This window comes from Zeus faber, assembly GCF_960531495.2.
Source record: "Zeus faber genome assembly, chromosome: 10".
Lineage (NCBI taxonomy): Eukaryota > Metazoa > Chordata > Actinopteri > Zeiformes > Zeidae > Zeus > Zeus faber.
This window is the reverse complement of record NC_137199.1, coordinates 21,142,263-21,160,812: the sequence shown is the minus strand read 5'-3', so window position 1 is coordinate 21,160,812 and position 18,550 is coordinate 21,142,263. Positions and strand designations below refer to the sequence as shown.

Genomic DNA, 18,550 nt, shown 5'->3' with positions numbered 1-18,550 from the left:
ATGGGGCCTGGAGGTACGGTTGGGGGTGTCTTTTTTTTTTTTTAATTTTTATTTCTCGCATCCTAAAGTGTGGCCCCGGGGCCGTTTGCCTTGGCACAGGCAAGACACTGCTTAGCTCTCATCAGCCGCCGCTATAAAAGCCGGGCACTCGCCCATTTGGAGACGGCATCAGTATTCGCCGGGGCTAGAGGGGGTCACGTCACACATCACACACACACACGCGCGCGCGCTCACACACACACACGCGCGCATACGCATACGCATACACACATACACACACACAGGCTTGTATGAACATCAGACGGACACATGCTGAAAAAAAAAGGGAGGGAGATAATCAGAGGAACAGGGGGTTAAGAAGAAGAAAGGAGGAAAGGATTACATGTCCGACCAGTAGATCTTTAGGTCATTGTTCCGGTGGCAAAATTGTAAGGGACCAGGAATCAATACGAAGGCAGGCGTCAGGTTTGCTCCTGAGTCGCGGCAGGAGAGCTATTTACATCTCCACAACCCATTGTGCGGCTATTTAGGAAGTGCTACGCATTATGAAAGCATCGGAGGTGGGAATTATTAAAATTGAACAGCACCCCTGTTGCAAGGGTGTCACAGACCATTGACTTTACACAGTTTTAATGCCTTTTCCACCAGCACACACACACACACACACACACACACACACACACACACGCACACACACACACACACACACACACACACACACACACACACACAGAGTCATGCAGGGTAAGACTATCTATCTATTCTGTTGCCATTAGCAATGTGTGATTTGTAGGCGGCTGGTGTATGCTATGCAAATAGAAACGTAATGTTCCTTCCACCAAAACGTCTCGACAAACCTCCCATGCGATGAACAATTGTCTAGTTGTGTCCATGGCTCAAAGCTTTCAATACATTTTAAACGAGCGCGTATTGCAGTCGCACCGTATAGTACGACTGTATGCAGTTCGGTGCTGACACTCGTACACACACACACACACACACACACACACACACACGCATACACACACGTACACACACACACACACACACACACACACACACACACACACCACACACGTAGAGTAAATGTGACACCCACACACGTTGAGGCGTGGGATTGGTGTGAGCCAAAGGTCAGCATGAGTTAATTTCATTTCATTAAAATACCCTGCTGTCCAAGGTAACCACCGCCTCAGGGAAACCCCGGCCATGATCATAGATATATGTTCAGGCATGCATAGACTGTGTGTGTGTGTGTGTGTGTGTGCGAATGCGTGTGATCTGTGTGCATAGGAATCAGCAATTTTTAAAAGGGCCGCACTTTGGACATTGGTGAATTTATTAGGGGCAGGGTAGAGAACCAGACACTGGTCGTATGACCCTCGGCAGCAGACGGACTTTATACCACTTAGGAGGCCAAGATCGGGACTAAACGGACACACACACACACATACACACACACACACACACACACGTTCATCTGTGATATATGAGGCATGACAATAGACCATAAATTGAAGCCGTAAAAGAGTTACAACAATGGAGGGCGTGTGCTGGAAAAGCCCAGTAGGGCAGCAGAGCAGACAGTCTGCAGCTTTATAACCAGTAGCACTCCCTCTCCGGATGATCTGCAACTGGGACAGACACTAAGACCCGCAACTCAAAGACGTGTGTGTGTGTGTGTGTGTGTGTGTGTGTGTGTGTGTGTGTGTGTGTGTGTGGGCGCCCGCGTGTGTGTGCGTGCACGTTTCTGTCCGACAAATAGACAGGGGGTTGGATAGAAAGAAAGGGTGTGAGGAAGAGATGGAGAGAGGAGGCAAAGCAGGGAAGGGCGAGAGAGAAAAAAAGAGAGAATCGGAGAGTCAGAGATTAAAAAGAGGGAGCGAGACAAAGAGAAGAAAGGCGTCGGAGGAGGAGAAAAAAGAGATGGAAGAGGATTCCCCAATTTTTCCATCTCAATCCACAAAGGTACTAACCCCCCACCCCCTCTCGGTTCCCTCACTCTGAGCCCAGTGACTGACAGAAAGCCGTCAGTAAGAACCGAGGCTCAGAAAACGAAGAGAATAAAATAAAGAAGGTGCTGGGGTATGAAAGGAATGTGCCTGTGCTTCCACCCCTCTACCAACCTGCAGAGCCACTGGTAACCTCAGCAGATCCCTACTGGGGGAAAGGAGCCACCTAGCAGCCCAATGCTCTTGTACTGTAAACCCTCAAAGCGCGTCAATTCTATTTTACTGAACAGCATCGTGTTAAATTCATGCAAATGATATGCATAATAACAAATCACAAATATTGCCACAGGCAACGCTCAAATTGAAGAAGTTTTGTCAGAGGCATCCTCATCAGAATCAGAATGACTTAATTTCGCCAGGTGCATTACATGTAATAGGAATTTATCAAGGTGATTATCGGAGTGCGTACTGACGATTATAATAAAAAAAAAAAGCTTTACAGTCCGAGAAAAATAAAATAGATTAAAATAAAAAACAAAATAATGATAAGCACAAAATATAACAAAAGGTAAAGTAAGAAAATTCAATCACATTTGCAAAAAGTCTACAAATTGTCAATAAAAAAAAAACAAGAATAGTGAAATATATCAAATAAACAGAATATGCAATGTGATATGCACAAGATAGGTCTGTGTAATATGTTCACTGTATGAGCATAGTAGGCAGTCAGGGGAAGATAATCCAGTACGACTTGGTATTTGGTGTATAGCCTACTGCAGTGTCAGAAATGGAATGGATGGAACAGAACCCGTTCGATGTTAAAGCACCAGTGTGTGCTGCACAGATCTCTGCATGAAATGCCCTGAAAAGCCAGTGATCAAATGGTTTTGTTTGGCGTTGCGTTGTGTTCTGCTTGTGCCCGAACGCGTCGCAGTTAATCACTGCAATCAATGCGTGTGATCCAGGGTTAGGGATAGACGCGGTATATGACGATGGCCTTTCAAGCATATCTGTAAATCACTGTTCAAATGCTGATCAATGAAGCTACCAGCCTGTGGGGTGGGGTGGGGGGTGGGCAGGGGGGCGGGGTGGAGGCAGGTGGAGCTGGGTGGATGAACATGGGGGAGCCATTAGGCATCAAACCGGTAACAGACTGGTAATGAGAGGCTGGTGTCCCGTCAGTGAGGAAGAGGAGGCTCACATGTGCAGTATATCACAGCTTTGGAGATCCACCCCAAAAAAATATACATCTTCTGGTTTCATTCGATGTAAATTTAAAATAAGGATGAATTGTAGGGTAGGACAATTACGGCTTATTTAGAGACACTTAGCATCCAATAATAATAATAATAATAATAATAATAATAATAATAATAATAATATTAATACGTGAAAAAATGATGATACACTAGAGACACTTGGCACAGTGGGTGATGCTGACACACACACACACAAACACACACAAACACACACACCACAAAATACACAGTTGGTCATGTTTAGTGTTTGATTAGATTCAACACCCGCAGAAAAGAGCAGGTTTTATTTCAGATACACACACACACACACACACACACAATCCTTGAACGATTTCCCCTGATCAGTTTAGACATCGCAAAAATGGCCTCATGGGCCAAAACGGAAGCAATAGATCCCATCAATCACTACGAACCATTCATTTGTTTAAGGTTTTTGTTGTTGTTGTTTTAATGGAATATACCTTCGGTGGCATAGTTGTGGTCGCGCAGGAAGCTGCTGTTGATTTTGCGGGTGTCGCTCTCCTCCTCCATGGGTGAATCGGGTCACTCGGGATGTGGGGACGGCAGCGATGCTCCCATCCCGGCCGGCAGCGTCAGCAGGCGCAGCTGGGGGCCGGCGGGCGGGTCGTCATGCCTCCAGACCTCCAGCAGAATCAACACAATCAGATCAAAATGTTCCCCCTTTTTTTTTTTTTTTTTTTTTTTCTTGTTCTGGCAGATCCCCGGACGCACCGAGCGGTCCCGCGGACTCCCGGCGATGGTGTGTGTGTGTGTGTGTGTGTGTGTGTGTGTGTGCGTTATCAGCGGGCAGTAACGAGCGCAGGACACGGCGTCCGTTCCAAATATCAGAGGGTATCAGGACGCATCTGGTGGTTGCAGGTGGAGGTTCTGCAGGTTCCGTCGCCGGGGAGGTGAGCCCGCAGCAGCGGTAAATCTCTTCTGGAAGGATTTGAGGTTGTGCGGGCTGGATCCCCACCCCCCCCCCCACCACCAACCCAACCCCTCTTGGTGGTGGTGGTGGTGGTGGTGTTGGTGGTCGGATTATGCGTCAACAAGCTCGCTCCGATCCATCCTGTAGTCCCACGTCGGAATCACCAGAATCCACAGAATATCCCCTTCTCTCTCTCTCTCTCTCTCTTCCTGTGATCCAGTCTTTTCCTCCACAGCAGATCTCTCTCTCTCTCTCTCTCTCTCTCCCTCTCTCCCTCCCTCTCTCCCTCTCTCCCTCAGCTGACTCGCTGTAAAACGCAGAGCCGGATCCGATCTGCTGTCCGCGCAGACGCCCCTCCCACGCCGCCGCTGCCTCTTTAACAACCCCCGCGGGCCGTGGCGCTCCCCCGCGGGCTGCGGCCGCCGTCGCGCTGTCGCTCGGGAGCCACCGGAGTTCGTCACGAGGCGGAGCAAGAAGCCATCATCCCGACCCGCACCGAACCGACGCGCTTTTCTCCTCCGCGCAGATCCGACGCGTTTGACAATCAATGGCAATTCGTGCTGGGAGGAGAGTCCCAATTATGGGAAGCTGCGGAACATGACATAACACATTTTTGTGTGTGTGTGTGTGTGTGTGCGTGTGTGTGTGTGTGCGTGTGTGTGTGTGCGTGCGCGTGCGTGCGTGCGTGCGTGTGTGGGGAGGGGTTTTAAAGCAAAAACAACAAATAGAAAACAGACCGTGGATACAGAGATAGATAGAGAGATAGAGGGAGGGAGAGATGGAAACAGTAAATAGACATGGGGAAAGATGAGGATGAGGGGAAATTGACAGAACACAGATGCATATTGATGAGGTTAGCACCCAACCCTCGACCGTTTGTCTTCCTACTTCCGAGGCTGACTCTGTTAAAACTACACGACACGACTTCTTCTGGCCATAAGATATCATTTGTTCTGCTGTTGGTGCATGTACAGCGTCGTAAAAAGTGCTCGCCCCCTACCAATTTGCGTCTGAATCAAAGCAGTTCTGCAATGAAGGGCGGGCTAAAATTCCTCCACAGCCACGTGAAGGACCGATAACAAACTATAGGATGCATTTGGATGCGGTTATCGGGTTAGGGTGGTGCCACCAGTTACAAAGTTTAAGGGGGCAATCACTTTTTCACAATGGTGATATGGGTGTTTGATGACTTTTTTTCGTGATATACTGGAAATTAAATTATATTTTGGGAAAGATAGGTGCTTTCTGTTCATTAAGGTTCACTTTGTCCAATGCAGTATTGGTCTAAAGATCTGAAACCCCTCAGCGTGACAAATATGAAATAATATAGATGATCAGGAAGGGGGGCAAATACTTTTTTTTACTGCACTGTGTGTACTGTGAATTGTGTACGTTGATATTTCTCTACCTGAAGTGCACCCTCTCAGCCCTATTTTCACACTTTTTTCAGGACACCTTTGGCCTCACAGAACACCCCAAAATACGAGCCCTTGTCCACGACAGCGGTAAAGTGATTGTGGAGACCCCTCTCCTTCTGTAAATGCATTAGTTGGCTAATCCACAGGACCGTTTGTACATGCAATCCCCTGGTCCACTGCTAATAGGGATCTAGCTGTGAGTGAGGCAGTCCGCTCAAAGCAACAACAACAAAAAGAACGGGGCCTTCTAACACACACTATTTTACACCCCATCACCCTCCTACCTCGGTCTGAATAAATTAGGGGGTATTATCCATGCAGGGGCATCATGAAGGCTGCCGGAACGTCGTTGAGGGTCTGCCGCTCGCGCGCTTCCCTGTTTGGAGTCGCATGCTCCCCCCCCGCGAAATCTGCCGTGAAATGCTCCGATCCTTGACCTCTCAGGTCTGACTGTGTGGTCAGTGGTGCTTCTCATCTCTCTATCAATATTTAAACAGGGCCGGCGAGGACAAAAGGAACAGGGGGCGCCCCCCCCCCCCATCAAGACTTACGGCCGAGTTACAGCCCGGCGGCACGGCAACAGGAAATTGAAATGGAATCCGTGAAACAATGGGATCAACAGTGTTGGCAGAGTGCACAGGGTTGATAGATTCAGGTGACGCAAAATTGCAGGCGGAGCTCAGCTGTGTGTGTGTGTGTGTGTGTGTGTGTGTGTGTGTGCATGTGTGTGTGTGTGTGTGTTTGTTTGTGTGTGTGAGATTGACAGTGTGGACGGGCATGACAGCGAGAGAGAGAGAGAGAGATAGAGAGAGAGAGAGAAATAGAAAACAACGGAGGGCAAGAGTGACAGTCAAAGGCAGACTATAATGAGTGTGAGTGGAAAAAGCTGCAAGGAGGCAGAGCCCTGAGATCAATGCCGGAGCTCTAATAACATCTAGTTATGCGTCGCTCCCTGTCTCACTCCCGGCCTCTGTCCCTCTCCGCGTGCTTGATATCAGCCAATCCCACCACCCCCCACTCTCTCATCCTCCTCTGGTGCCCGACAACAAATGGCTTTTTTAACATCTGCCCAAGTCCAATTCTGGCACTGCCCCGGCCTGTGGGAAGCATCCTGGAAACACATCATCCGACCAGATTAGTGACTGAAGCAACATAGTTTTAGGTACTGTTACAGGTTATGCTCTTTTCGGAGGGGGCAGGTTTCTGTGTTGCTATGGTTTCGGCCTTTAGCCAGTTGCTCTCTCTCGCCCAGTGAATTTCGTCTCCCACTCCGCTGGGTAGGGAGGCCTCCTGATAACATGCCTGCAATGCAGCTGATGCATGTCAGACCTGCACGAAATGCCTGGGGGGGGGGGGGGCACAATCGGGGAGCGCGGCCCCAATTCTCCTCAATCTTGTGGACAAAGTGGGTTAAATTATGCTGCAGCCGCAAAACATAGGGACAATCACATGGCTATGATATTTTAGTCACGGCCAATTGCTTTCCTTGATGGGAGGTAATTGCTTGACCTGGAGATGCCTGTGGAGCGCTACGAGCTCCGATAACTCTCTGCATATCCAGCGTCACACAACCACAAACATGTATATATTTGTGCACGCACATATAGTCCCACATATAGTATGGACATCCTTATTCCAGCTATTTATTCCAGACACATTCTTTATAGCACTGGCATCAGGCTGTGGCAATAAGTCAATAATTAATACATGAATATCTCAAGAATCCAACTGACTGACTATCTTGCACAGTGGGTAATACTGGGTTTAATTTAGATATAATATTTTTTTTTTTTTTTTTTATCAAGCGAATGCAATAAATAGAAACCAATCTATGTTATCTTGCTCAATGGGAAATATTTGGATCAATTTCAATATGATATTGATTATTTTTATCAGGCTAATGCAACAAATAGACAGCTTCTATACACTGTCTATTCTACATTGATTATTCTGCATTATTACTTGAAATTAAAGTGTCACATAAATTCAAGATTTGTGGTGAACGTGAATATCAAACTGTGGGCATAGGCCGTATCAGGCTCCACCAGCTGAGATGGGCTGCGCCGGGTCGTAATTTTCACTGGGTGTTTGCTGGCATCAGATCTCTAGCATGGTACTAAAGATATTGTGATAATGATCATTCGCACTCGCATGAGATTCTCTTTGAAATGGCCTCCGCGGCCCTCCATTAGCCATACAACCCACCCTGGCATTAAGAGGATCTAAACACGAGGGGGTAATAGGATTGGCCTGTGAGTCCATCTGCCAGAGGACTGAGCATCGGCCAACCCAAAGTACAGAGCACCGTGGCCTGGATTCACCTGCCCGCTCCGTCCCTTCCTCGCACTCTTCTCCAGAGGTAGAGGCTCACATTTCCGTCGGAGAGCGCGGCCACAATTTCATTAATATCCGCAGAAAGTAAAATACATAACCTATTATAACCTGCTGTGTTTTTTTTTGGGGGTTTTTTTTTACGGAGTGCAGATGGAGGTACGCTGTGGCGGCTGGTGCGTGAATACAGCGGGATGAAAGGTGGGGGGAGGGCTTGGGTAGAAGGGGGAGGGGGAAGCGGGAAGGAAAGTGAGATAAAAAAAAAAAAGATGTATGCATAGTTTTGGTGGAGGGCATTAAATCAGGCCTAGGGGCCGTCCCTAAATCGGTGGGCTTTACACTCGGTGTCATTCCAATTACATCAGGACGGGAATCAAACCAAGACTTAGAGCTGCCGGATTGAAATCTAGCTTCCCCCCTGACTCTCCTTTACCCTCCCCCAATACGCCCCCGCTCCACGTCCCTTGATAGTAAATTAATCGCCCCACCGACCCACCCCCCCCCCCCCCCCCAAAAAAAAACGTATGTACAATGATTAGCTCAGGACATTTCACACTGATGTTGAAACAAGATAATTGAAATTGTTCTATTACCACCAGCAGCATTTCGATTCTCCGTCGGCCCTAAGGCACACAGCACACACACACCTATCTCATACATGTCCACATGTATATGTAACCGTTCCTTTCTCTGCCTTTTCTTTCTTTGTCCCTTTTTATATTTCCCTCTGTGGTGCTCTCTCGCTCTCATACACCCACCCGACTGCCTGTATGCAAACCCGCCTGAAGGTGAAGATGTAATTCATACATTGTGCACTTAGATTTACCTTGTGAAAATATATATGGAATAGGTCCTGTTGAGAGGAACAGTGCCAGTTAACAGAAAATCATTCTGGATCTCTGGTTGCTAGGAAACTGCATATGAACTGGCATTGCAATGCAGCACAACAGCTGTCTCTATAATTGGACCATTAAGAGCTTAAAATGTCATTATTTCAGTCATATTCATCTCAATAATGGCCCGGGCTCTCCCCAACATGTTTTATACCGGTTGGGTTAATGGATTGAACATGGAGAAACACAGTTAATTTTAATGTGGTGAATGAACCTGGATTACCTTCATAAATTAACTACAAAACTATGATTCATTATATCTTTCCAATATAATCCATTGAGGTGCATCTCATCATTGCGAAAGTAGAATTTGTGTTGAGAGTCTTAAGCGTCGGTGTGTGTTGAATGGGCTCTATGTACAGTATACAGTACAGTATATACACACAGTATACACACAGCACTTTCACCCGTGTGGACATACCAGAGACCTGCACATAGAAAGTAGGTTAAGCAGGTTAGTGAGTGACTACAAAGCCTCAGCCTCGTCCCCCTGCGTGGCCAAGGGTCAGCGCAATGGCTCCATCCTCACACGTACACGGGGCTATTTTCAGCACCGAGGACAGCTCCTCAGCCGGACGGAGACGCCGATGCTCAGGTGAAGGAAAACAACATCGGGCGACTGCTTTGCATGAGAGTACAATTGTATCATTCGAATGGCCGAACCTCAGGCTGAGTCCCCACTGATCATTCATTCTTAATTTGTTGAACCAGGCTTCATGAGGAGCCTGCCGTTAGCAGCTTTACCTATAGGTTATACTGTAGCTATAGACAAACTAGAAGAAGTATGGGAATTAATTATTAGTTCATGGCTCATGGACAGATCACAAGTAAACGTTGACCTCTCATGTTCGAACATGTTTCTTCTCTTTGCTCTATACCACTTGGCAGGAAGCCCCCTCCAAGGCCCACCATTCAGCCATGTTCTAACCAGTCCCATGTGACGGAAAAGCATTGCTATCCAGCCACCACTGCTCTCCCTTTCTCTTTTTCCCCTCATTCAACTTCATTCTCTCACCCTCGCCTCTCTCTCTCTCTCTCTCTCTCTCTCTCTCTCTCTCTCTCTCTCTCTCTCTCTCTCTCTTTCTCTTTCCTACATTCACACGCTCAACTAATAGTAAACACACACAGACCACCAAAAGACAAAGGCAAACACATGCGTGTGCGTGGCCCTTTGCACTCAGACGCTGTAATCTCCAGGAAAATCCCATTTGGTGGAGCAGCTGCCAGCGTGGATCACAGATAGACTGAAGTTCTGGTGCCCACAGGGTGGCAAGCTGTCCATGCACACTTTTCTTTCAACCACACCAACATGCACACACACACACACACACACACACACACACACACACACACACACACACACACTCACACACACAGACACACACACACACACACACACCACCCCCACATACAAATATACGCGTACGGGCAGACAGATAAACAAAGGCACCTTTACACCTTTGTGTTTGCACACACACACATGCACACACACACACACGCACACACACACACACACACACAACACACACACACACACACACACACACAAATAATCTTAAAGAAGAGTTTACAGTGGGATTAGCCCTGCTATTGTGGTGATAAATCGCTGCTTCTCTTTTTTTTTAATGGTAACATATCAGAGGGCTCATCCAGGCAGTAACTCATTTGAACAGGGCTTATTTTTACCACTCGGCCTAATATCGACCCGCTGTGGCTGTTTACTGAGGGATTTCCATCTCCACCGCAAAGCAGCTCGAGGTGAAAGACCTCTCCAAAACATTCCAGGGTGATGAGGCTATCTGAGGAAAGTGGTCTGTCCGTCTGTCTGTCTGTCTGTGTGTGCATGTATCTGTCAGTGTGTCTGTCATCCTGACGTTCTGTCAAAATGGATTCCTTTCGTTGATATTGATGAGACGTCAAAACAAATGGTAGAATCAGTGAAAGCTCTGAGAGTCTGGAAATGTCTTTATGTCTTTATGTCTTAAAATGTGATGCATGTTTCAAAACATAGACAATATCATGCCATTCAATTATATTCTCTTTTTTTTTTTTTTCTTTCAATTATTCTGATCCTGGTAGTAGTATCACGATTTGTAGCGCTTGAGTTTTAGACCTTGTGTGATGGCACCACCTGCTGGCAAAAGCAGATATGACATGAGGAAATGACTGCACAGACACTTTTAAACACACTGAAACGTGTGTGTGTGTGTGTGTGTGTGTGTGTGTGTGTGTGTGTGTGTGTGTGTGTGTGTGTGTGTGTGTGTGTGTGTGTGTGTGTGTTTGTGTGTGCGTGTGTGTGTTGAAATGGAATAATTCAAGAACATTCAAACATTCAATCGTTTTATCATCAACTGGAATAACTTTAATAAATACAATTCAATGAGCATAGAACTAGTGTGTGCAAAGCAGATGGCGGCTGCCATTGAGCTTTGTCTGTGCAGCCCACGTGTGCACATGTCCTGTATCAGCTAGATGTCTTTTCCCAGCATGTGACAGCATCATTAGGTGGATCCATATTTTGTTCGTCCCTGAATCCCCAGCATGACCACTCACTCTGCTCTGGTGACACTCTCGCCAAAGTGCCTGGCAGACAAAGAGCCACGAACAGGAAAGATTCCCGGCAAAAAATATTTTATATTTAGATTTCATTGTTTATCATTGTTTATATATATATATATATTTTTTTTAATAAACAAATACATTTAGTGAACTCCGGTAATGATGGGAAGTTTTTGATGTGAGGGGGTCTTCAGCCAAAGCTTAGTCTTCAAAGGAGCCCTCCTTACCATAAACAAAAGGCTTGGGAACCCCCTGCCTTATATAATTTCTTCCTAAACTTTTCATTTGTCAAAAAAAAACCCAAGAAGAAGCTCCACTACGCACTCAGCTATTTTTTCTCAATTTCAGTGCTTTCAAAAACAAGTAAAGCATTTCAGTAAAATGCTATGCATGTTGCGACACGGACCCCTGGGGATACGTGGACGGAAACACTGGCATATACGATAAGTACTGTGTATATGAGCGTATGCATTAAATGTGAACACACACACACATCCCTGGGGGAAGTGGTGCTACAGGGGGGAGCATCCATCTCTCCTGACAGATAAGCCAGTGAAGCAGCCAGCAGAGCGAGGAGCAGGGAGCAGAGTCAGACCCGGAGCTCTGCTTCACAGACATGCTTCGGTAATCATACAGTGAGCAAGCAGACATGGGGGATATTTTTTCTTGATAAAAAAAAAAAAAAAACTAAATTCGCAGAGCCACCCAGATCCTGGAACCTGACTACAGGCCGCCTCAGAATATGCTAAGATGGGGGCTTTCAGGACAGCCATTCAGAAATTCAGAAACTGTCTGTTTCCTATTCCTATCCCGCCTTTGTTATCCCGAGCTCAATGTGTTTCAAACAGAAACAATCGGGAAGACAGAAATAATGTCATAGATGCATCCTACATCCAGTGCGTCAGTTGTGCGTTTGCTTGCACACACACACACACACGCACACACGCGCACACACACACACACACACACACACACACACACACACACACACACACACACACACACACACACACACACACACAATCCAAACGAGTGGTCTGAGTTCCGGGTAAACAGCACCGCAGCCAGGACAGCTTGGCCTAACCATGGTGCGGCTTGACACTCTGCACACCGTCAATACTAATGACATTAAGACACAAAGTATCGCTATGGAAACCCCTCGCACCCCCTCCCGAGCCTGGCCCCAGCCCTGGCCCACACCCCTCTGCACTACCGGAAGGAAAGAGAGAGAGAGCGAGAGAGAGAGAGAGAGAGAGAGAGAGAGAGAGAGAGAGAGCGAGCGAAGATGGGCAGAGAGAGAGAGAAAAGGTATAAATGAAAAGAGAGTGCTGACTGAAAGAGAGAGAGAGAGAGAGAGAGAGAGAGAGAGAGAGAGTAAGAGACAAAGTGATGGAAAAATTGAGCCAAGAAGTTAAACAGATGGAAATATCACACACACAAAAAAAAAAAAAAAAAAAAAAAAAAAAAAAGAGTGGAGATATAGAGATCCAGCCAGGCCCTGCTGGGGGAGGGGCACGGGGAGGCTCGTGGTGGAGGGTGAGGGGGGTGTTGAGGAGACTGTTGGGGGCGGGGATGGGTGGTCTGAGAAGCCAGGGGGAGAGTGTTTTGGTATGAAAACAGGCACAGCAGTGTGTCACAGCCAAGTCTGAGACTCAGCTCTGCCGGAATAGAGCTTCTTTCTCCCGAATCTGCATTCTCATCTGCCCCCAACCGCCGCGGGCCGCCATAGCGTCCTCCCCCACCGAGCCCGTCGCCACATCCAATCCAGCCTCCAATCATCACACCCGGACCCAGATACACCTCCAAGCGGACCACCCCACGGGCCCAATGAAATACCCGCCTCTATCTGCCACACTCTCAGTCAACTTACCGCCCGCCCTCACCACCTACTTTACATGTTCGGAGCCGTCTAAACTAAAATGGCAGAATGTACGGATGTAATTGGTTGAATTGGTGACCATATATTTTAATTGATATGATATCTTGATATCTTACATCATATGGGGTTTGTATTGTGAGCTACAGTATGAGATGGTAATCACTTTTGCCTTTTTTCTTTTTTTCAATTTACTTTTTGGGCTCCGACGGACTGGAATCGGCGTCGGTGACTCTGGATTAGACTCGGCGAATCTCCCGCGTCTGCCCGTGAATCTGTTTAAGAGATGAGATGACAAGTGCCGATCCGGCAGAGTCTTGTTCAGTCATGCCTGTATAATCCCTAATCCCAGCGGAGTTGGCGGAGAAATAATGCCGGAGAAGGGTAATGGTGTCGGCGGTGGGATTAGGAAACCTGGATAAATTACAAAGCAAAAAGAAAAAGGGCTGGTGAAGAGGGGCTTTCCCCCACCGAACAAAGTTAAACCCACAGGTTAATACGTAACAGATGTCTAGTGAGAGGAAGGAAGCGCAGTTGAAACGTTGTCTTTCTTTTATACCGCTGCCCGCGTAACACGTGCTATTATTTTGTTGCCAGAAAGACTGGCAGGCAGTGTGGTCACGCGGTCAATAAGTCAGGACACCGGGACTCTGCGATCGGATTTATTCCACCACCGGTGCTGGCTGTACTGCCCCCATTTCAGGATGTGGCTTGACAATTTATGTAAATTGATCCTCTGCCTCGTGAGGGTGTGTGTGTGTGTGTGTGTGTGTGTGTGTGTGTGTGTGTGTGTGTGTGTGTGTGTGTGTGTGTGTGTGTGTGTGTGTGTGTGTGTGTGTGTGTGTGTGTGTGTGTGTTCAACGGCAAATGAAAAAGATTTTGAGTTGTGAGGTTTCCCCGAGTCTAACGAAACACATAAATATGCACACACACAGAGGCGCAAATAGAGATCGAACATAATGGTCCTTTTCTATCAACCTTGTGTGTTGTAGATAACAACAGTGGGTGCAGTTTGACAGCCTGGCATGTTCAAAGAGGGGAAGCTCTTATCGACGATGGAGCCCACCCACTAGTAGTATCAGGCCGATCCTACAGGATTCTTGATATAATCTCGTGTTCTGAACATAACAGTGGACCAGCACCCTAACTATAATTAAATTGTACTGTTATTTATAGCGCTTCTAATATTGATAATGTATCCACTCGGGGGCTGGTTAGGTGTTCCGTCTGGTCCTGTCAACCAGGGTCCTGAACCTGGCTGGCTGTGCTAGGCAAGGGGCTCACCATGTGGTCTCCTTCGGTGGGGGGGTGGGGGGGGGGTGTCTCCTGTCGTCACACCAGGCTGGCGGGGTACCTGTCCTCTGGCGCTCGTCGCTGGGGGATCGGGCTGTGGGTGGGGGTGCCGTCTGCCACCCTCTGTTCTGTGGTCCGCAGGCTCGGCGGCTGGGGGCTGACCAGGGGCCTGATGGGGTGCAGAGCTGCCCGGCATGGCAGAGGCGCATGGCGGAGAGATCTGCGCCCGTGGCTGATCGCTGTAGGTTGGCTGCCACCAAGTAAGGGAGGTGTGCTGCGCCCCTCGATCAATCCGGTCGCGATTCGCCTATGTCTCCCAGTGCCAAAACTCATACTCAGCACATAGACCACACAATAGGCCTAGGGCTTGCGGGATGGGCGGGGTGCAAGCTATGGGGGTGGGGATGCGGCGGGCAGCTGCCATCTTGCCTGTCACGTTCCTGCCCAAGCGTGCTTCTCGTCCGTCCCAAAATTTTAATCCCACTCATATTAGCTTAGAACACATACACTCGCACATGAATCCTACTCCGAACAACACTCCCCCGGACCAGGGTCTGCGGCGCAGGAGGGGTGAGTGATTAAGGTTCGACTGGCATGAACCCCGCAATTTTAACCGCAATTAACAACAGCACACATTGAGCACTGGGGTGGCCGGTCACTGGCAGGTCGGTGTGGGAGGCGTGGTTGGCGGGGGGGGTGGTCGGGTGGGCGCCCCTGCCGGCTGGGCTGGAGTTCTGGCGGCTTCCAGTGCCCCTGGGGGGGCTGCTTGCCATTGTGGATGTAGGTTGAAGTGTTTGGGGCAGCTGTTGGCCTTTTGCTTCTGCTGCGCGGCTTCTTGCAGCAGGCACCCCGGGTGCTGGGGGTGGTGGAGGCCCTGTAGATCTGGCGGCCTGCTTGCATCGGCGGGGGGGGGGGGTAACATCGAGGTGCCCTGCGCTGGCCACACGCTGCTACGTGTATGGGCACTTGGAGCTCACGCCGGGTGGAGCGTCTGGTTGGCTGCGGTGGGGCGGGCCTCTCCCCTGCGCGGGGCATGGGTGGGCATGGGAGTGCTGGCGGGGTGTCGGTCTGTCGCCGTGGGGCAGGGATCCGGGCCTGCGGTCCGTACCTTGCGCCCGCGGCCCAGGTTCTGTGCCTGAGGCTGCGTCTTGTGCCTGTCCCTGGGGGTTGGTTGTATGTGTGCGCCCCTGGGGTGCGGGGTCTCCTCGTGCTCCCTGGGACTGGGTAATGCTCCTCGGGCTGGGCATGGGGGTTGCTCCACAGCCCTCTGGCTTCTCTGGGAGCCCGGGGGTCTTCTGTGGCTGCAGGGCAGGGTACTAGGGGCTTACCTGCAGCCGTAGGGTGTCTACAAGGCTGCGGAGTTCGGGGGGCTTCGGGGCCCTTTCCGCTGCTTGAAGGCGCCACGACATAGTACCGACCTTCTACACCAGTACCAACAGGGAAAAGTCATGTACACTCACCGGTGGACATCTGCACGTACAGTGGTCCAGTGTGGGGCTTATATAACACTTTTCCAGTAACATGGTTATTGCACACTCATCCTCCCTGGGGTGAACACAACTCGCTCAGCTGGAGAGGACATGAATGCCGGTCAGGATTGGAGGGGGAGTGATAGAATGGGAGACACTCTGAGGAGTGTGGACTAGCTTCCTGTTCCAGACCATTGGCCCCAACCGAGGGGCACAAATTGGCAAAACAGGAAGTACGTGCGCGACCCTGCGCGGAGTAGAGTCACAAAGACACAAACACTGACCGTCTGCATTCGTTGTGTTTAGGTAAATACACACACACACACACACGCACACACACACACACACACACACACACACACACACACACAAACACATACAGGCGGTCCCATCACACACGCACACACCACCACACCTGCTTCAAGTGCACCCCAGCACTGCCATAACTATGACAGGAAGAGGCCACGTGACCAGTTCTAGTTCCAGTTTTCCTGGACCTGATTAATTGTTTTTTTAATACATGTTGTCGTCTAATGTTCATATTTTTGTGTAATTGTTGTTTGTTTCTATGTTCATTTGTCTCACTGTGGTGATTCTCCCCCTCTTGGAGTAGTGATCAGTTGTTTAAAGACCCAAACATGATAAATAGTTCTCCAAAGAGGGGGGTTGGTGGTGGTTCTCTATAACCAAAAACTGTGCTCTTGTCACTCTACAGGTCGTCCACAGGACAGAGTTATTGCACCAGTTCTTGATGATTTAAGAATTAATAAAGAGTTGCATTGCAGGTTGAGAACTTGAACTCGACTTGCAGAGTAACTGTGTCCTAAATGCAATGGCATACAAATATTCTGTGTTGTATGCCCAGCATGCTGACAGCACAGGTTAGAAAAAAAAAAACTCGCCACTCAGAGAATATTTAACATTAGGCGGAAGAAATATATATGCACTGCTTCCCGGTGCAATAAATAATTGAATGTCTTTTTCACACGATTTACTGGGGCCAGACGGGGGAATTCCACAGACTTTGCTGTCCCCACGATAATGTCTATACATCTCTTTGTGTGAGACTGTCTAAATATGCTTTGTCAGGTGGCTATATATCATCAGAGGTGAGTAATAATGAAAAGTACAGACAGATTAAGATAAAGTCAGACATTGTAATTCTTGTTGTGTGATAATAGATTGCCGTTTATACCTTAACACAAAAACATTAGGTTAAATTTTCCTTAATATACGGTCCATCTGCCGACTCACACCCAGTCTGGTGTGAATATATAGAATATTGTTCTATTTGAACAGAAGTACGGGATGAGTTACTTCTTTGAGGATATTCGGTCTTGAAGTGCGTCTTTATCCGCTTCATACACTCAGACACAAATCCATTAAGTGCTGACATGTGTGAAGAGTGGAGAGCACCGTCCACGGGGCCTGACAGCCTGACAAAAGAAACGGGACGACGGCTTGACACCTCACCCGGCCGTCTCCAGAAACACCGCTCCGGGGTGCCGCTGTCACCGCTGCGCTCCTTTCCTGCATCGGCCAGAAGCGTTGCTTGCTCGCGCAAACGCAACGTTGATGACTCAGCAAATAACGGCGTTGGCTATTTTCAGGGGGGGGGATACTGGAGAGAGCTATGCTGGGAAACTATAAAGGGAAATCCGACGCCAGATCTAATCGGACCACGGCCGTGGCTCCCTTGAGTACGGCAGCTTGGTAAATCACGTCGCAGTGTCCCATAGCCCTCCACAGCGGACGACAGCGTTACCTTTCAATACGTGGAACGTGTTTATTTGTGTGTTCTTGACTCGTCCTTTGACTCGAACGAGCTTGACGCCTGAAGAGACAATGCAATCTCACTCCCTGTCGGGTTCTTCCCAGAGGAGCGGCGTGGGATGGAGTGGCTCCGTGCCCCGTCTCACTTGGCGTGGAGGCTGGACCGAGGCCCCTTGGGGGCCCCCAACCGCTTACAGAACGGGACTCTGACCCCCAAGGGAGCGCCGACGTGATAGCCAAGCTGCGGGGAGGCTGACTAAATGAAAGGGATCCAACATATGGGACATCATTTTCCCCAATCCACTTTCTTCCCACATCTCTTTCTTTCTCTGTCTTTCTCTGGCCAGACTTTCCTTCCTGAGCAGATGGACATAAATACCAAAATCTATTTTTGATCATATGAACAGTGTAATGGTATAAATACAATCTACACTCTGATAAGATGCTTTGGCAGGATGCATTAAGTGGATTTACATGAACATGACGACTGCACTGTGGAAACGCCAGCGTCTCTCCAAATAGGAATTATTGCCCAGCCTCTAACAAAACGTCCAAACATGTCAGTCGAGTTTGTGTGACTCATTCTTTTTACCTGCCGACTTCTGAGCGTCGCAGACGGGGCCGCGGGAGGGCAGAGGAGGAGGCGGAGAGGCCGGAAGCGCCTGGAGAGAAAGACTTTCGAAAAGTGAGTTGGTGAGGAGCCCAGTCCCAATATTCTATATATACTCTAATCGCAACGGTGGCCGTGTCTCTGTGCCGCAGCCAGCCAATCAGAGAGGCCCCGCTGGCTAACCCG

At 48.7% G+C, this 18,550-nt stretch overlaps 1 protein-coding gene across 3 annotated transcripts in view; it reads right to left on the bottom strand.

The window, feature by feature from the left end:
- Positions 1-18,550, bottom strand: part of ppp2r2ba (protein phosphatase 2, regulatory subunit B, beta a) — a gene marked incomplete at both ends in the record, with an annotated part of 39,077 nt that overhangs the window by 15,624 nt on the left and 4,903 nt on the right. Inside the window, one exon of one of the 3 annotated variants that reach the window (XM_080008309.1) lies at positions 3,673-3,853. The exons of the other annotated variants lie outside the window; for them this stretch is intronic. Within the exon in view, the coding sequence (XP_079864435.1) occupies positions 3,673-3,742 (70 nt within the window). Of the gene's footprint in view, positions 1-3,672; positions 3,854-18,550 lie in introns of those variants that run through there. 3 annotated transcript variants of the gene reach the window in all.